The following is a 21,093-nucleotide window of genomic DNA, read 5'->3' on the forward strand; positions in this document are numbered from 1 at the left end:
CACCATTTAGATCACCATAGAGTAGTTAGGGTACAACATAGTAAAAGTTAGTCTCTGCATCCCATGCAGTTTTATGTCTAGATTTTCCTGGATCTAAAATGTAGTGAAAGCCTTCTGAAAACAGAAGGTATTCACGTGCTACATACATAGCTACATACATACAAAAATAAAAATGTATTGGTGAACTTTGTAAAAAGTACTTACGAAAAAAGCTTTAGCTCCTAGTTGTTGCTCTGTGCTGCAACCAAATACAACTGCAAAAATCCAAAAAGTAGGAAAAAAGCTTCAGCAGAGTTACCGCAAAACATTTATTGTGTGTAGTGGTAACACTGTGGGTGTTACCACTACCCACAATAAATGGTTTGCAGTAAATCTGCTGAAGCTTTTTTCCTACTTTTTGGATTTTTATAGCTACATACATAGTGGGGAATGTGATATGACACCAGTAGAGGTCCAAGACGCACTCAAATTTTTTCAGATCCGGGTTGGCCTCTGTCCTGACATAGGATGATCAGTGAGATTAGACATTATAGAATACATAAGAACACCAGTATGTGATGTTATGGAAAGAGATATGAAAGAAAGGATGAAAAAACACTTATCCAATGACAAACAAATACTAGATAGAAAAGATATAATGGACTTGTTAAACCCTAACTTTGTCAAATTGTTCCTTTATTACTTCAGTAGAAAATGTAATTCTGAATACAAAATATTCATTTGAATGCAGTCTGCTGTGCTTTTTCTCAGATCTTTTCATCTTGCACTTTGCATCAGGATACTTGTTTGCGGTGCATAGAAACTTACAACCTTTTAGGGAGAACACTGATAACAATTCTTGGGGGCTGATTTACTAATCCACGAATCCGAATGAGAAAAATTCGGATTGGAAAACGAACATTTTGCGACTTTTTCATATTTTTTTCTATTTTTTCGTCGCCGTTACGACTTTTTCGAGAATTGTCGCGACCTTTTCATAGCCAATATGACTTTCGTGAATTGTCACGACTTTTGTATAGCCATTATGACTTTCGTGAATTGTCGCGACTTTTAAATAGCCATTACGACTTTCGCGAATTGTCGTGATTTTTCGTATAGAGCGTTCGGAAAATTCGCGACAATTCGCGAAAAAGCCGCAAAATACCGATCATTACGAAAAAAACCGCATTCGGACGCTTTTCGGACGTTCGTGGATTAATAAATGTGCCCCTTGGTGTACAGTTTACAAAATAATGAAAAACTGTTGTATTTTTGGTACATTAATTAAACATTTAATAAAATAAACATTGGTACAGATTAATAAATGAGCCCCATAACTTAGAATACAATGTGGTGTAAACAGAGGGCTGCCTTTGGCCAGTAGAGTGGCACAGCCTGCAGCACTGAGTATCACTGGATTTAATCCCCAGGCAGCTTTTTTCCAATTAATTTCACAAATCTGCCAGCGGAGTCTTTCCACTTTATTCTAATCCCGCCATCTCCAAAGGGAATATGCATGATAAGCTGATAAGATGCACATGAAGGCCGAAGCCAAGGCCGCAGCATGATCTCATCTGGTTAATGAGGGCATCATACAGTAAAAGCCAGCACAACTTAACCTTTTTCCTGCTGGAAGAATGAAGGATTCTAATTCTAGTTACTTGACTTTGTGCATGCATGTGTCACATTCTTTCTATGAGTGAAAAATTGATTCAGTACTTTTTAGAGAGAATTTAAATTGTAATTGGCACTGGACTGTTGAACAATCTTTTTCAAGTATGTTGTCTGTATAAATAAAGAGTAATAATTAGCATGCAATTATCAGCTCTGGAGCAAGAGGTACAAAAGAGAGGAATGAAGAAAAGAAATTGAAGTCTAAAGAAAGAGAAGGGGAAAGCAGAATCAGAAAAACAGAATAAAGCCGGCCATATTATCATACAAAATCTCATTTCGGTGCATGTATGGCGGCTCGAAGATATTGCAGAAGACTGTGGATATTAGTCGACTCGTCTTTCGGCCAGGTTTAAATATTTTGATCAGGCACCATTGAGGCGCCTGATCAAAATCTACGTTCAGGGCTGAATCGGCAGGTGGAGGTAGAATTTCTATTATTTCTACCTCCATATCTGGCGATTCAGCCCTGAACGTCAGTGGAGGGTGGGAACGATCTTTCGTGTGTATTTTTTATTCAAGATTGGAATTGCTATGTGTATGGCCACCTTTAGTCAAAGAGGGAAAAGAAGCTTTAAATAAAGAAAATAACATTTTGTTAAAAAACTGGGCAAAGTAAAATGTGTAAAAAAAATAGAGCAAACCCCCCCATGTACAAGTGGCATTACGGTGGATGTGAGTGAATTATTGTGTGTGTAAGAGAGATTAGCATTACTGTGAGTTTAAGAGTGACACTGGGGCATTATGTTGTGTGTCAGAACAACAATTCTGTGACTGTGTGCATGAAAGTTATTACTCTGTATAAAAGAGAGGCATTATTGTAGGTGAGAGAGGCATTTCTGAGAGTGAACATATAAAAAGTGTATAGGGAAAGTGAATCACTGCAGAAATTATATTACAGTGTCACTTCCCTTATTTATTTATTTTTACTTTCCTTATGGTTTAGCAAGTCTTTTTGTTTGACCCTCAATCTCTACTCTGTATGGTAGCACTGACATTTGATTTTTTTTTCTAAATTGGCAGCTCCCAATATTTATGCAAGACTCTCATTTTAGGGTCTGGAATTAGCATCTCTCTCACTCTCTGTGACATACATGTCATTCTCTGTAACATGCATGTCATTCTCTGTGACATGCCATTTCTTTCCTGTGTGTTATATTCACTAAATTGAGCTGTCCTCTCCCATACCACTGTACAGTACTTTGTGTCAGTTAAAATCAGTGCTGTTGCAAAGCCTCTTGATTTGAGGATTTCCTATAATCCAGATAATGATAGGAAATAGCATTTGCACACTATTTCTTTAGCATTTCTTTGCTTCAAATCAAATCAGGATTAGATTGAAGGTACATAGCCTTTACTTATTATAATACCATTAGTGACTGAATGCACCTATACCGTAATGTGTAGTCCATATATGTGCACGGTTCAACACTGTACTCTATTATTTCACTTCACTGTTGCACATATTCCATATATCTCATTGTAGTGTACAAGTACATCATTCTTTTATCTGCACATGTTTTGTACAACCAATATAATATAATTCTGCTTTACAGTTCATTGCACTGCATACCCAATGTACATGTAATTTTATAGCACTAACAATATAGTACACATCCATCTGTGCATATCATTGTACTGTACAACCAATATACCACACTTCCATTTTTACGTCCCATTGTACTGCATAACCAATATTCCTCAATGACATCTGCACATGTTATTGTATACAACCAATACACCACACACTCCATCTCACTGCAAAGCTAAATGGCAAGGGCACTTGAGGCAAACCCACATAGTTAAAGCCCCCCTCTAGTCACCATCAAGTGAAAATCCCTCCGCTCATGACCCCCCCCACCATTGTACACAATTCCCTTTACTTCCTCAGGTAGAAGCCATAGTTACAGAAAGCTGAACTAGGGGTAGGTATGTAGAAGAGGTATGTGCCTAGTGCACCCCCACTATTGCACCCTAGGCATGTGCTTCTTCTGCCTACCCCTATTTTAGGCCCTGTTCCTTCTGTACTTTTTATTGTATTGTACTAATATACCATACTTTTATCATGCGTTATTGTTATTTCTGCACGTAAATTAATGTATGTGATGTGCGACTTAACGCACGCGGTAATACTGTAGTGAATCGCGCGTTAATTTTCGCCTCTATTTTAACGCAAAAAAAGCGTGCGATAAAAATCCCTATTATATAAAATTGTTGATATTGCCAGACATCTCTGGACTTACATATATTCATGCACCGCATTTAAAAGCAATTATTAGGAAAGGCCATGTTGATACAATTCAGCACTGAAACAGTCAGTAAAGATCAGTGAAATGTTCTGTATTCTTAAATCACTGAGAAATATGAGTGCCTGGTTTGTTGAAGGGCAGGGCTCTACACTGCTCATACCCCTTGATAATTTTCTGTGCAAATGTTGTGCTGACATTTGTGTGGTCTTATATATTGTGTGTGCGTGTGTCTGTGTATGTGGGGGGAGACTAGATATACTGCCCCCACCCTCACTCTTTGGTAATCTCTTTGCTTGACTGGTATCCCAGGGCTACTGCTAACATTTACTGAACTGGCAAGAATATCTTTTTTCTGCAAACATGCCTTTGCTACTGTGGGGTGCCCACATTTACTGTATGTCTGCTTGTGCTAGATGTATATCTAGATATGCTATTTTAGTTACTGTGTACCTAGTCGTCTATACATTAATGTGTCTGTATGTATTCTTATATACTGTGTGTTTCATCAAGCTGTAGTAATCATATTAAACCACTGTGGGTATTAAGCTTCCTTTTGAGACATGTACAAACATATTTGGATGAGGAAAATGCCATTTACCCACAAAATCCAGGTATATCTTGTTATTTGCCTAAAATGCAGACAGTACCTGTAAATAATATATTTATTTTCAGTTCATATAAACTAATATTTCAGTTGGCGTTTGTCAGTTATTTTCTGGTTTGAGCCAGAGAGATTTCAGGCTATATTCCTGCCAGTTTTTTAATGTCACAAGATATCTGTTCCTGCTGTTTGCTGGTGTGGGCTTGGCTCCCTGCATCGTTGGGGAATCTGTGACACTGGGCCCACATAGCATGTCTCAATCCTGTAACTCCATTCTGCGTGATGAGTTCTGCTGAGGAGGAAGCCACATTGCTAAGCTAGCTAATGGGCTGGAGAGGAGCAAGCATACAAAATGGTGGTGCACTAGCCTACTGCTTGAACAGAGTCTTGTTATATAGAGCTTTACTTGTGCAGGCAGTTGAAATTTTAGGTTCCATGTGTTAAAGGGCCAGAAAGACCAGAAAATGAAAATACTGTTACTTTACCAGAAATGTTACCTTCATCTGCTGTTTCAATAGTTAGGCTTTATTTCCTTATTCCATGAGAATTCCCTTTTTAGCAAGCAACCCAAAAATCTGTGTTTAATCTTATGTGTTTGGTTGTGGCTTCAAAGGCATATGTTCAGCAGCATGAGGCATGAGCACTGCATGGGAGAACTGCAGTCAATAACGTGACTTAAATGGAAGAGATGGTGGATGAGAGGATGTGAATTGCTGCTAATTCCTCTCTTTTTTTGCTTAATGAGGATTAAAGAGAAACATATGTTGGCTGTATTTCTTGCACCCATTTTCCCAGTTAACTTTACTTAAACTTCATTAATTGTAAGACAGGGTGAAAAAGATTACAGGGAACAGCTTTTCCTCTTTTAATGTTTCATTTTTTCCCAAAAATATTTAATCAGATCACTAGTCTTCCAATAATATACAGCTACTTGGAGTAGATCGTGTTTAGATTATGCATCCAGGGAATGGTGTCAAGAGTTTTGACTCTGTTTATCATGACCATGGTTTGTTCATCTAGAACCGGGTTCTTGTGCAGTTGAGCTTATTTTTCCTTGCACAAAAATACACGAATCAGAGTTTCCCTTTTTGCAAGGGAATGTATAGGTATAACTACTAGTAGAAGGATAGATCTTCTGTCTTATGTAGTTTCTCTAGTGTTGCACCATCAGTGGCTTACTTGTTGCTGGTCCGCATAAACAGTTCCTACAAATGCTGAATTCTGCACAAATACACAGTGTTTTTCTGAACATCCTACTAAAATGATTTTATATTTAGTTACTTTCTAAACATTCTCAGACACTGGGATCTCTTTGCCATTTACTCTGCTTGCAGCCTCTCTCTTTCTCCTCCCTCTCTAGCAAACCAATGCTGTATCCTGGTCACGTCACAGCCATTTCACACTCTGTCGCGCTGTTCGCTCTTGATATGGTTGATTATAACTCTCCAGCTGCCATTACCCCACCCTCTGTTCACCTCCACATTGTCTTGTGTACCTTATTCTACTGTGCATTCTGGTTCTTATGGGCCTGTTTATTTATTTTTCAGCCTGTCTGAGATTAGTATTAAAGGTTAGAGACCAGGGGCCTATCTATTAAAAGGTGAACCGACTGGTCACACAGCTCACCAGAGAAGAACTCTATTTTTAGAACTGTAAAAATATTCCCCCGTCGAACTGTCTGTTCACCCTTTCATAAATGTGCTCCTTAGTGACCACCAGTTGTAGGGATATATCTCAATAGGCACACTGGATTAAAACCACATCCAGCATTTTCAGATCAAAATCTCTGATATAACCTCCTGATATACCATTTGCGATTAGGCATTTTATTTATCCACGATTACATAACCAGGTAGTGACACTAAATGAGACAGCCAGTGTGTTCTTACAAAATAGCAGGGATAAGAATGCCAAGGAGTCATGTACACATTGAATCTTTTATTGACCATGTCTACCTATGCAAAATAATTGCAGATGTCTCTTTAATATAGATTTGGGCTTTGTATTAACTAAACGTTGTTGTAACCATGCAGCTGTTACGTTCCTTTTCATTCAGAAGCCAAGAAATACAAACATCCAGAAAGAAGGCAGGTGGTTTCGGTTAATAAAGACCAAATGCACTTTTATTGTTCATTAATAAGCTACATTTGTTTTTCTCTTTCTTTTCAATTCATTGCTACTTGTTTGGTTAACCTGCAAAATTGTTTGGTCACACAATCAGTCATTCTTATTACTAAATCAGTCATCAATTAAAGGCTACTTAATGGTGTAATTTACTAAAAGGTTTAACGTTTGCCCACATCTAGTAATTGATAGCAACCAATTAAAATTATGTTTTCAGACGGCTGATATGTAAATGCAGTTTCGTTCTATGACAAGTAGCAATACAGTTGTATTTTTGTTCCTTATTGTAGATTATATGAAAGCTCATCAAAATAGTGCAAGTGAATAGAAAGACTATTGTACCTCCTTTTTACATACTAACTTTTGCACACATTAAGGGGGCAGTGACAGAATATGAAGACAAGCATTCATGATTTGACCTTCAGCTTTACTTTCTCCCTACAGAGGCCTCCATTCTGAGCTATGATGGAGGCATGTACATGAAGATCATCATGCCAGTTGTCATGCATACTGAGGCAGAGGATGTTTCCTTACGTTTCAAGTCCCAGAGAGCATACGGTTTATTAGTAGCCACAACATCCAGGGACTCTGCTGATACCTTGCGACTGGAGTTGGATGGTGGGAAAGTCAAGCTTATGGTTAACTTAGGTATCGTATAAATCCTTCCTTTCTCTGGGAAGTTGAAGGGAGGTCATTTTTTTTTCAGTGTTTTTCTGTTGATTCCATTTGGCCGCTTTAATGATGTCCATCATTTTTTCATTGCATGTTTCCTTCCATCTGAAGTCCTAAAATATACCTGAGGCACAATTTTGTGCTTACATTGGTCCTGCCAATAACCCTTTGCTTTCTGTGGAAGGCAGCTCTGGAATTTGCTATTAACATTCAGACAGTTGCCTGCTAATCTCCCTCCAGAAAAAAAAGGTTATAGGAGACCTGGGACAGGTGCGGCCTCCAATCCTACACCTCATTCCACTCTTTTTTCCTGATAATGATCTTGTTATGGAGAAACTATAGATACATACAAAGCTGCTCAAATGATCTACTATATAGATCTTTAGATGAAAATATTGATGTCAAGAGCAGTGGGCTGGCCTAAATAGTTTCAACTATAGATATATTATAGTCGTCTATATACTGATTTTGGTAATTAAGAGTGAAATGATTCAGTCCCTTACCCTTTGGATTTTCCATGAAGCCTTGAGAGATTTATTTCTCTCAGTCTTAATCTTCCATCGGTCCATCTTTTATCAAAAGTCTACTATCCAAAACAGTCTCAGTTGATATGACAAGGACATTTTGGTTTAAACTGACCACACCATGGGCAAACATAGTGACAGTCTGGATGGTGGTGAATATACTCTTCAAAAATATAGGCATTAAACTTAATTTATGCAGTTGACTGGCTGCCTTTTGCCATTTCATTTCTGTGAAGAGACTGTTTTCGATGTTGTCTTTGTAGACACTGTTTGTGCTCCGTGTGCTTTGTGTCTGTGTATTTTTTGGGTAGTGTGAATTGTCTGTTATTGTCAGTCCCCTTGCATCTTTAAGTTTATTGAATATGTTCCATCGGCCACGTTACTTCAAAAGATGGCATTCACTACCCTTCAAAGGCCTGAAGCCTGCGGCCCGTACAGCAAACAGCCTTGAGAACACAGTGTGCTGAGCAGCTTGTAGGGGGTATGCAATATGCCCATCCATAACTCACATGCTTGCTCCTACCCACAGGGCATTGCCAGAGTGGAAAGCCTGAAGCAAGGGAATTGGCCAAGTTGAACCAATCTTGTTGGTGATCAGAACTCATGACCTATGCTTTGGTCCCCCTTCTCCAAGGTTGTCCCTTCCCACTTTAGGAAAAAAAAATTTGCTCTGTGCCACTGAGAAATCAAGGCATTATTTTCCATATCACGTAGTGTGGCAGTAAGCAAAATTAGTGAAGTAATGGAGATATAACTGAACCAAGGTTACATAGTTGGGGAGCCATGGACAAGAGTTGTTTTCCCTCCTATTAATCACATTTTCTGTAGTTTAATAACTATTTTCTTTCTTTTTTTTTTTCATTTAATTTACTACTTCTTATCTTTTGTGTCATGTATCTTATATTATTTTGTTGTCTACCCACCCTCTCAGTTGACTTTCCACTCCCCAAGTTCCCTCCTATTTTGCTTCATTTCTCCCCTCTGCTAGAAGAATGGGGTTCTGATTTTGTTCTCAGCACCATTACAAGGTTTTAGGGTGCCCCACCCTCGTCTTGTATTCACTGCCCTGCTGCTCCCCACTGTTTGCTGGTCTCACATGTTCTCCGAGGCTGTTTGCTCCCACTTTTCTGTTGCGGTTGACGACACATAGCAAACCTAATCACACGAAACATCAGAGTGCCAGAAACTTTAGACAGGATCCCTCTATCTTACCAAAGTGGTAATAGTCACCTTGTATTGTCCATGAGCGCAGGCCAGAAGAGAGAGTCTTAAAAAAGGTGCATGCACTGGTTTGAAAAATGTTAGTACCATTGTAAATACCAGTTGCTCATATACAGAAGTGAAGTTTGTACTACCTGAGTGTCTCCACATCTCAGCAGATTATAAAATATATTAAAGAGCGTATAATGCTTTTCAATAAGGTAGAAAGCAGATTAATAATTTTAATGATTTACTTTCAGTTGTTTCTGCACAGAATGCTAAGCCTTTGAAATTAGGGAGTATGGAAGATCACAGTTCCCCAGTCTGAAGTTTGTCAGTTTATAATACCTATCAGCATCTCTACTATACCTGGTGCATCTTCATATATGAGTAACTAGTATTTTACTAGTGCACCTCTTTTAAAAACTGAAATGACAGTAAAGCTGCTGGTTATATCCATCAACATTATGAGCTGTATGCACCTTTCATTGGCCAGGCATGGACAGTGCTGTTATGCCTGTGGGTGTATACATCCTGCCTTATACCATCCTGCTTTATAATATTAATTAAGCAGAAATGCATCCAGTTTTCCCTTCGATACTGGGAAACCTAAAATACATTGACCAGTGAGACTTCAGAGGAATTCCCTGCATTGCCAAGGGCCCAAACTCCCTCAATGTACATCTGGCACAATGTGTTCGTGCGGTTTGCAGTTTGTACGTGGCCATTTTATAGACATTAAAATATTATATGTCATTCATGCACACTAAAGCATTCAGGCACTTTCAACATACAAGATTGTATATATATATGTCATTTTCCATTAAAATTTAACTCATACACTTTTCTTTGTGCCTTATAACTTGTATAACTGCACTCTGACACTCACAAGTTCCACCCTCTGCACTCACTGACTATACACAAATATAAAATGGCCACTATTGTTGCGTGTGTCTGTCCCCGGAAGGGTGGACCTTACTGTTTTTGGATGACTGCAGCTGTAACCTTGAAGGATGCGATTTCATCTTACATTTATTTTTTCCCATCTAGACTGTATCAGGATAAACTGTAACTCCAGTAAGTTTATACCCTCAAATATCATTTTGTTCTTGCTATCTCACTTCTGTTGTATAATACTTAAACTGCTTCTGTTTGCGTTGTCTCAATGCTTTTTGTTTTATCTTAAAGGATTGGTTAGCATTGAGCAGCTGTATCTTTGACTCAATGGCCTGAAGAGTGAGGCGTGCAGATATCTGTGCCACAACACTGACACCCAGTGGCAATATTGCAAACTACAGGCATGCGATATCTGCTGTGTTTTTCTTGTGCTGGGAAGTCATATGTGCTGCTGCTCAATCTACTATTTATTGTTTGCATACAAACCCTTCTCTACTTTAACACTGAACTGCATAATTTATTTGTTTTCTCTTTCAAAGGATAGAGGGTTTGTTTTCCTTAATAGACAATTTGTTTTCCTTAACATAAACAGCCCACAGTTCTAGCTCTTGAACCCAGGTACTAAATGCTCTTGGTTCTAAACCTAATATGCATTAAAGGGCTCAGTTACTTGCTAAACTATCTCCCAGTTTGTAAAACAGTGTACAGAAAATCCAGTGATACCTCATCCTGGGAACTTCAGTACCCTTCAGCTGCTGCAGAGCCACCATTATCTGCGGTACATAGGATACAGATAATGGATTGAACCCTCAAAAAGAAACACCATATCGCTTGATTGTTATGTATGTATGTATATCTTTATTTATAAAGCGCTACTTATGTACTCAGCGCTGTACAGTAGAATACATTAATACAAACAGGGGGTTATTAAAATAATAATAGATAAATACAAAGTATAACAATAAATACAAATAAATACAAGATACAGTTGCAATAAGTTAAGAGTCAAAGACACAAGAGGATGGAGGTCCCTGTCCAGTAGAGCTTGCAATCTAGATAATGTTTGGTTGTGTCTAAGGTTCTTGTCGAAGGCACAAAAAAATCCTGTGTATAAGGGCCCTAAGTGTCTACTGTTAGATATGGCTGAAAAAAAAAGCACAAACTTGAACTCTCTAGTCTAGCAACAATCTGTAGCACTCTGTTTTACACCGTCTCAATTTATATAGCGCTCAGATCAGGCAAAGTGTTGAAAATACAAAGCAAGTGGAAAGTCAGCTTGACAATAGGTAAAATGCAAATGCTTTCTTCAAGAGAGTTAAGGTGGCCATACATGTAAAGATCTGCTTGCCTGGCGAGGTCACCAAGCGAGCGGATCTTCTCCCGATATTCCCACCTTCGGGTGGGCGATATCGGGGGAATCTAGGCTAATTCGGTCGTTTGGCCCTGGGGCCAAATGATCGAATTATAGCAACTGGAATAGGTGCAGTTGGTTTGGGGGGCGCATCAACGAGCTGATGTGGTCCCCGATATGACTGAATTTTTTAACCTGCCCAACTGATATCTGGCCGATTTCAGACCTGATATTGGTCGGGCAGACAAATTGTTGTTTCCCATACATGGGCCAATAAGCTGCTGAATCGTTCCAAGAGACCGAAATCGGCAGCTACAATTGGCCCGTGTATGGCCACCTTTTAACTTGTTATGCAAAATATTTATCAGATCTTACCACTTTGAATGGAATTGCAGTGCATGTTCGTAAAGGAGAAGGAAAGGCAAAGTCACTTGGGGGTGCCAAAATGTTAGGCACCCCCAAGTGACTTGAATCGCATACCTGGTGCCCCTATTAGGAGAGAACAGCACCAGCCCGGGGTAGCTGCAGCGCTTCCTTCTTCCTGTATCGCTCGAGCGCATGCGCAGTAGAGTGAAAAGAACTTTAACAGAGAAGTCGGCTTTTCACTCTATTGAGCATGCGCCTATTGTGTAGTTGCAGCGAAACGAAGCCAGAAGGAGGAAGCGCATCGCTCCAGGTACCCCGGGCTGGTGCTGTTTTCTCCTAACAGGGGCACCAGCCCGGGGTACGAGGTAAGTGATTAAAGTCACTTGGGGGTGCCTAACATTTTAGCACCCCCAAGTGACTTAGCCTTTCCTTTTCCTTTAAGCTTAATACAAGTGTTTTTCTATGCATTGGTATACAGATTGATTTTCATGTGTGACTGGCTTATTGTGTCACACGTGAACACGTTAGATATATATATATACACATACAATACAAATATATATCCAGAATTACGTTTATGTATCTTTACATAAATATTTTTTCTTTCATACACATACACATGTAACTATAAGTGTAGCAGTAAGAATATGTATTTTATAATCTGCAGAATATCTCAGTTACTATATGCAGGTTTGTGAATCTGTTGGAATGCTTATTTTTGTATAGTAATTTGTATATTGCACATTTATTTTTGTAGGAATTTTCAGGAATCTGTATATATTATGGATATATTGCTAAAGAAATGTGTACATATGCATATACTGTATTCTCATTGGGGATGTATATGCAAGTTAAGGTTTATATGCATTTAAAAAGTAAAGCATGTGCAAGTACTTTTATATGTTTCTATAAGATCATTAATATATGCATTGGTGCAGAGCTTGATTAACCATATACTAATTATTTTAGATTGTAAACTCTATTGAGCAAAACCCCCTTTACCTCTTGTATATGTTATCTGTTGAATTTTTGTATAATATCTGTATGTTTGATATATGCAGCCATCTATTAAACAGCTCTGCAGAAGATACATTAGAAATGAGGGAGCATTCAAAATGTGTTAATAACAATAAACACACACGATTTAGGATAACTTATCTTCCTACTTGGTAAATTATATAGAAATAGGTGCATGCTTGTTGTATTGAAAACAAACAATCAAGTTTCCATTTAAGATTGCATTAGGACAAACACATTTGCTGAGTGGACACATTTGCCCTTTAGAATTGTTTTCCATTAACTCTTCTTGTTAGATTTGGTTGATAATGCTCTAAACAAAAGAAGATTACTAAATGCCATAGGGTACATGGGGGAAATATTTCCATTTACATGAAAGGTTTTCTTAGGGCTCTGGTACACGGGGAGATTAGTCGCCCGCGGCAAAACTCCCTGCTCGCGGGCGACTAATCTCCCCGAGTTGCCTTCCCCCTGCCATCCCACCGGCGAACATGTAAGTCGCCGGCGGGATGGCAGACGCGGCGGCGCGATTTAGCGCAAATCGCCGAAAAAGCAAATCTCTTACCAAACTGTAAGTAGCCCATTACACTCACCATATTCTCCAATAATGCACAAGGTTTGCTCCCACTTTTAGGGTTATCACTTTTTTTGAATATTCTATTCCTTGTTTTTTTATTATCGTTGGCATTAAGGGGCATTCTAACTAGCTAGGTGACAATCCTACTCACCTTTTATAAATGTTAATAGAATGGGGTACTCTCACTAACCCTTTTAACTAGGACCTCTGGGAGGAGCAGCTGTAGCAATAACATCTATATCAAGCTTATACAGTTTGACTTTCTTTCCTGACACTTCTGTTTGACTTTCTTTCCTGGCACTACTGAAAGACCAGTTAACTCTACCTTCCAGCATACTTTATGAAGTTGTCCAACTGGTACAGCTTTCTCACATTGTTGTACCCCATAATCACTGAAGCCTATAAAATAACTGATCAGAAAGCCTACAGTGGGCATCCAGGGAGAAATGTCAGTTGCTGTTGTTTTTGTCATGTGCATTGTGGCTGTGTGCCATATGCCTTTGTGTATGTATTCCTTGGACACCGTACAGTCCAAGTACAAAAGAGCAGGCATGAGGGAGCACATTGCATTATTTCCCTGTGCCTTTATGGGTCCTAGGCAACAGTCTATGCACTGACTAGTGCATAAGAATATTTTTGCTCCTCCAAGGGCAAAGTTCTAACCTGGCTTTATGGCACAGATGCCATCATGAGGTGTATGCACATTAGCAGTCAAATCTGGATGCATTAATATAAGACTTTTTGGGACAGAGTGTATATGCTGTTTTTGGGGAGAAAATGCTTTTATTCTGGTCTTTTTGTGTTAGTTTGTGCTAATAGATTTATGCAGAAGGGAGGATCTCTCTTGGAAGGTGGTGCTGTTTTGGTTTCTCTGAGAGTGTATATATTCTGTTCTGTTTGGGTGTTTGTTTTGGTGTCTGTCTAGGACCTTGCTTTTGGGATAGTCTCTGCAAAGCAAAATGCATGGGTCCTGGTCTGACTGGCATAGGGGTTGACACCCGGCCGGTTATTCACTGGCCTAGCATGCAAATTACCAACTAGGACCCGGTGCTGTTACCGGCAATGTAATTGTTGGTAAATGTGTATTCCCCCTCTTTCTTAAAGTTTTGCTTCTGAGATACTCACTAATTCAGGGATCCCCAACCTTTTTCACCTGTGAGCAACATTTAAATGGAAAAAGTGTTGGGGAGCAACACAATCATGAAAAAGGTTTCTAGGAGTAGCAATAAGAGCTATAATTGGCTACTTAATAGCCCCTATGTGGAGTGGCAGGCTACAGAAGGCTCTGTTTGGTATTATACTTGGTTTTTATGCAACCAAAAGCTTGCCTCCTTACCAGAAATTCAAAAATAACTACCTGCTTTGAGGCCACAGAGCAACATCCAAGGGGTTGGGGAGCAACATGCTGCTCACGAGCCACTGGTTGGGGAACACTGCACTAATTTGTGCTCAGAATTGCTCTTTGTAAGCAGCACCTCTCCTCCTAACTCTAATCTGCCCATACCCCATCCCCAGATCCGCCCATACCCCGCCTCTGTTACGTCACAGCTGGCCTCCTTGGACCACAGGTATCTGTGTATCTTGTATTATATCTACCATGTCTACACTAATCTTTCTGGGAGCATTTGCCTGTTTTCATGCTTGTGGAACAGTGTTTTTACTGTTAGTCTAATATTATGCTATTTAAGTGGGTATGATTTTACCTTGCAATATTGTATATATGATTTGTGTATATGATTTTTACCTTGAAAAGAAAAGCACAAGTGAGGACAAGGCCTTTCTTTAACTGACTGAGGTACCATTTACAAGTGTATTGGTAGCACTATTAGTTTAATATCACTTCAAAACATTTCCATGTTCACAGAAGTAATTTCTACCTGACATAATCCATTTTTTTGATGACAACAAACATTCCATGGTCACAAAATGTATTTTGTCAGCAAAACTAATTTTTTAGTGAGTCAGTTCTGAGCACAATATAAATTTGGCCAGTGCATAACCTTTTTTGTAGTCACAAAATTATTTTTGCCAGTACAAAATAAATTTTGTGACCTCAGGGATCATTTTGTTATCACAAAAATAAACATGTGAACAAAAATATTATTCGTAGATTGTCATTATGATTAGTGTTTCTGTGTTGATCTCATTGTGCTGTTATCTCTTAGTTGTTCCACATGCCTGTAGCAGCCTTGATTGGTGATATCATGCTGTTCCATGAATTTGAGACCATGGGACCTTGCTGATGTAACAGTTAATCTGTTTCCATCCTCTGTTCATCTGCTTATATATGTGCATTTTGTCATACTGACTGTGCTGGTCTGTTAGTATTTATTGGGGATGTTATGTGGAGGTCTGTCTATTTTAGCCTAGTAGGAACAGTGTTGCAAGAAAATTGCATAGGTGGCACCTTGGCGAGGTGTAATTTGTTAATATTGTTCCAGTCAAATGTTTCCTTTTTGATTTACATTTAAAACTGCCTGTGATATATACATGTATAGGTTTATTAAATAAAGTGTGAATTTCAGCAAATCTAATCTCAAATTTTAAAGGTACCTACAGAAAGCCGAACACTTGTTTCAGAATATATCACTATGGAACAAAGAAAGCCAAAAGGGATAGATAATCCTCCTTAGAGAAATATATTAAAATGGGAAAAGTGAGAAGCGGTAGCTCAGTTCAATAATATGCATACAGAAGACAAATACTCCTGGCATTCTGCAAATTATGAGAATCTCTATTAGCAGCTATTCTTTCAGCTTTATTGATTTGCACAAAAGAGCACAGCTGTATGCAGGATATTCAGCAACACCCTGATATGCCTAATGCATGTCATAGAAAGGTATTGCACTTAATCTTAGGCAGCATTGGGTACTCGTTTAATTTGTGTGTTTATAACCTCGAAATGGAAATTGAAAGCATTGTCTTTATTTGCAGGTGACACAAAATTATGCTAGAAAATAACATGCAGCAGGCTTTGTATTTTTCCAAATAGTGTGTGTGTATATAATATACTCGATACAGAAAATTGCAATAGATTACAGACAAACTTTAACGTAGATAAATATACTGTTATGTATTTGGTGAACAAAACAAGCAGTTTAAGTACTCATTTTATGCTACTGTGTTTAAAGGAGTCCCTGAGGGAAAATGATTTGTCTAAGCATGGGGAATATAAGCTTTTTCAATAGCAATCAATGTCAGCCAGTAGTGTCAAAAGGCAGAAAGTAACTAGAACATAGTGCATGCAGCACTTGGTGGGGGAGGCGTAATTGATGTCTTATGGTTATGGCCACACTGAAGATTATTTACATATTTTAAATGAAAGACATTGATTTTGTGATACCTTATTGTATAAAGTTTCTTCCTTATTTAATCTCCCTCCCTTAGCTATATTCCATCCTGAATATGAATTCAATTTAGAAGAAAAAAAAAACTCAAATCAAAAGGGCAGGTGGAAGAAATGTTCTTTAATTCATTCCTTTAATTTATACTGCCTTCTACAGTCATGATGCGAAACCAGATCAAAAGGGCTGATTGCATTTTAGTGCAAACTCTAACTCCTTTGTAATTTGAATAGAGAAGTGGTGCACATTGGCTAGCCATTTTGCTCAGTACAGGGGCATACCTTGGCTGAAGTAGTTGTTACTTATATAGTAGATAAGATTGAAACAAGACACATGTATCAATATATGTCTTGTCTAACAACTAGATGTATGGAGGCTCTCCTTACCACCTCTAACTTCTGTTGGAGGTGGTAAGGAAGCACATATTATGGAATTTCACCATGGCTGCAAAATACCAACATGGGCATCTTTAGGTCACTGGTCAGAAAAGAGTTAACCACAGAATAAAAGACCAATCTTCATCCAACCACTTGCCTTTTTTTCTGTCCAGTTCTCTAAAGGAATAGTCCTGTGTTTTGCAGGACTATGCCCTGTTCCTTTTTGCAGTCCTGTCCTCTGCATTGGTAGGAAATGGCCTTTAATTCATTCCTTAAATATAATCACTTAGTAGTTTAATTTGCCTTTATTAAATGAATAATTTGTGATTAGGAGGGGGTCAGTTCTTCAATAATTGATTAATATGTGTCTTAATAATATGTCTTAGTAATATGTGTGAGCTGTAACTGTGCACTTCCATTTTGTGGCTTTAGAACCTTTAGGTCTATAGACTCATGAGGTGAAAATATGGCTATCACCTGGATATATCTGGTTGGCTGCCTCAAATATGTAAATCACCATTAAAATATAGTATATTGCAGTTTCTTAAATTGCCAGAAGTCTGTAAGGCTTGCATAGATTTCTTGCTTCTGTAATATGTTCAGTACCAGTTTCTAAACCATTATAGGTCTAGTGTTAAAGTGGCAATCTGTTATATTTCACTTGTTCTTTTTTTGAACTTTTTAAATGTCAGTTAAAAAAAGATGAATGTAAAAGTATTTTTTAGATATAATCCAGGCTCACTGGTCAAAAGCTGCCACAGAGCTTACTTACCCTGGGACCTCTCTGATCTTTTGGATGGTCCAGGTATCTCATATATTTCAGAGATCACATCATGTGCCACCCAAAGGAAACTGCTATTTAGTTGACCAGCAATTCCTGTCCCATGGGGATAGCTTCCAAGAGGAATCTTGGAGCAGTGGCTGATGGGACCAGCGAGATTTGAGACAAACAACTTTTATATCCATAAATATCATTGTAACTGTAACTAAATGCCTGTAGAAGTTTGCAGGTAGTGTGTTTGTAGCACAAAAAGAACCTTTTCATATATTTTGGTGCTGTATATCTAATTTTCTACAGCTGTAATCTATGTAATTAGCTTTTTAGGAAGCTGCTGATATCAGCCGACTCGCCGATCGGACCAGTTTGAAAATTTTGATCGGGCGCCATAGAAGGCGCCTGACCAAAATCTCCCTTCAGCGCTGAATCGGCAGAAGGAGGTAGAAATCCTATTGTTTCTACCTCCTTACCTGCCGATTCAGCCCCGAATGGTGTGTGGCGGATCTGACGCCATAGAAGGCGCCTGACCAAAATCTCCCTTCAGCGCTGAATCGGCAGAAGGAGGTAGAAATCCTATTGTTTCTACCTCCTTACCTGCCAATTCAGCCCTGAATGGTGTGTGGCGGATCTGACGATGTTTCGTGCGACCGATGGTCGCACAAAACATCGTCAGATCGCCACGTGTATGGCCAGCTTTAAGGGCACTATTGAGACAACTGAAGGTATGCCTGCAGTTTGGGATTAACTCTTTATTAGCCTTTCCTTCTCCTTTAAAGAGGCAAACAAGGAAACTGAAGCTACTCCTTCCCCACTCTGTTCCGGCTTACAGATAAGCAGAAGTCCATTATACTGGGGAATTATCTCTGCAATGGTAATACAATTATCTACCTTGCAAGGACCAAGCTTGAAGTAGCTTGTTTCTCTATTTGCCCTGTTTAGCTCAATAAATAAAAATCATACTTTTTGAATGATGTTTTGATGATTAAACAATAAGCAAAAATTATGTTCAGTGCAAGCCCTATTCATTAAACTCCCTTTAAACACCCTTTCATGGCCAGTAGCAATAAAGCAATTTTCATCCTATAGGTGTGTGCTTAGGTGTGAACAGAGCCAAACATTATATTTGACCTTTACTTACCACCATGTAAGTACTAAAACCAACTTCTGTTATCTGCTATGCAAATATGGGCCCTACAAACATACTGTAATCTGCATAACTACCTTCATTGGCACAAAGGAGCTTATCTAACTGATATGAGAACTTCAGGTAAAAGAAAAAGTTATTGATAAATGTTAGCATATTATAGAGTGGAGTCGTCTTACAGCACATATGAAGCCTTTTTAGTTTCTGATAAAAGGCAACATGGCCAAGCAGTTTTTTACTGCAGTGATAAGAAGCACTGCAGAGAGGGAACAAAGAAAACAAAACAAATTTCCCCTAATAAAGAGCAATTGGAAAGTTGCTTGAAATGATACATTCTGTAACGTACTATAAGTTGTCTTAAAGGTGAGCCACCCTGCCCGTGTATGGGCACCCCTGACAGGCCTAACCGACGGATATCTAGCCTAAAATTGGCCAGATCTTGATCAGGCAGGGTTGATTTTCCGTTGGATAGGGGACCGCATCGGCTCCTTGATGGGGTCTTTGGTCCAGTGGCACCTATGCCCACCATTGTAATTCGATTGTTTGGCACTAGGGTATAATGCGCATACCGGGAGAAGATACGCTCGTTTGGTGACCCTGCAAATCTTACCGTGTATGGCCACCTTAAGGCTAATGTCCCACAAAGAGATTAGTAGCCCATAATAGATAGCATAGCAAAGTTCTATCACGGGAAATTAATCTCTAAGGCTGATGCCACACCAGGCGTAGGGCTGATTTTTTCGGCAAGCGGAAAAACGCTTGCCGAAAATTCAGCCCTACGCCTGCTACTTGTGCCTGCACCCGAATGAATGGGATACGCTCGGGTGCAGGCACATGTAGCCGATATACGCATGAAAACGCGAGACTTTGGATTCTCTCGCGTTTTCATGCGTATATCGGCTACATGTGCCTGCACCCGAGCGTATCCCATTCATTCGGGTGCAGGCACAAGTAGCAGGCGTAGGGCTGAATTTTCGGCAAGCGTTTTTCCGCTTGCCGAAAAAATCAGCCCTACGCCTGGTGTGGCATCAGCCTTAAGGGCAAAGACACACGAGGTGATTAGTCACTGCGACTTTTAAAAAAGCCATGGCGACTAATCCGCACAGAGAAAACTCGCAAGCAATTAGTTGCAGCAACTTCTACCCTATGGCAGAAAAGTCACTGCGATTAGTCACCGCAACGAACTTATTTAACCGTTGCGGTGACTAATTGCCCTGCGTGTCTTCGCCCTTATGGGACATGGGACACAATGCCTGATAATGTATCATGCATTGACACTATCTCATGTGTAACACAATTTGAAATGCAGCAGCTGGTTCATAGCTATATCCCAACCAAAAAAAGAGAAAAGTGAACAGAGAGGTTTTTTTTCCCTGTGCACATGATGTATTTTTACAAAAGGTTTTTCACTTCAAAAGTTTTTCAGTAAAGAATGTAATAAGAAGTTACCATATTGGGAAGTAAATCTACAATAGACACTTTACATAATAGAGGTCAGAGGCATATTTATCAAGTGCAAAATTCAGCTGTTCTATATTAATTTCTACAGGATTTTTAAAAACGTATCTATCTAAGCATTAACTCTCACTTTTCCCGATTGATTAACATGTCCTAAAAATCCTTTGCTGTTTTACACACTATTTCATCAATAGCGTTGTCACAGACCATCTCAAACCATAGACAAAAATAGCATATATATCAGGCAAAGGAATTTAGAGACCAGGGATTAAGATTTAAAACATTTTTATTTAGCACAAGCTGTTGCCATTGTAATAGTTTCATAACAGTGCCACCACTTGGCAGAATTTACCTGCCATAGAATGCAGTATTGGAGTCCTTGATATTATTGTTTCTCCAAGTTATGCAAATCCATTGGGGCTCACAATTTCATCAAAGTCCAAAGGGCTTTAATGAGAGGAATGTTGGATTGTAGCCCTTCCTTCAGTAGTAAAGGATGATTTCATAAGCCCAGTTGAAATTGCTATTATAAGTTTCAGGACCCACTGTACCAGTTTCTTCTCAGTCCTGCCTCCCCATCCCCACAATCACCATTCTTGGAATATATTTTCTACCTCATCTAGTGTTGGTCCACACTCAGAAATAGGATACTATTTCATACCTTTCTTCCAATTCCCATTTTTGGGTTCTTGGTGTGAAAACATTATCAGGAAATACTTCTAAGAAATTCTGGGACACGTTGACCCCTATTGTTGACCCAAGAG

At 39.0% G+C, this 21,093-nt stretch overlaps 1 protein-coding gene across 18 annotated transcripts in view; it reads left to right on the forward strand.

Moving 5' to 3' along the window:
• The window catches only part of nrxn3 (neurexin 3), a 290,056-nt gene that overhangs the window by 101,952 nt on the left and 167,011 nt on the right, over nucleotides 1-21,093 (forward strand). For 12 of the 18 annotated variants that reach the window (XR_001925157.2, XR_001925158.2, XM_031890849.1 and 9 more), the window contains 2 exons: nucleotides 7,069-7,272; nucleotides 10,071-10,097. Coding sequence is in view for 15 of the 18 variants with exons in the window: in XM_031890849.1 (XP_031746709.1) it covers nucleotides 7,069-7,272; nucleotides 10,071-10,097 (231 nt within the window). In the remaining 3 variants the exon portion in view is untranslated. The remainder of the gene's footprint in view (nucleotides 1-7,068; nucleotides 7,273-10,070; nucleotides 10,098-21,093) is intronic. The other 6 variants (XR_004219588.1, XM_031890853.1, XM_031890854.1 and 3 more) reach the window with 1 other exon arrangement.

Source organism: Xenopus tropicalis, chromosome 8 (genome assembly GCF_000004195.4).
Source record: "Xenopus tropicalis strain Nigerian chromosome 8, UCB_Xtro_10.0, whole genome shotgun sequence".
Classification (NCBI taxonomy): Eukaryota; Metazoa; Chordata; class Amphibia; order Anura; family Pipidae; genus Xenopus; species Xenopus tropicalis.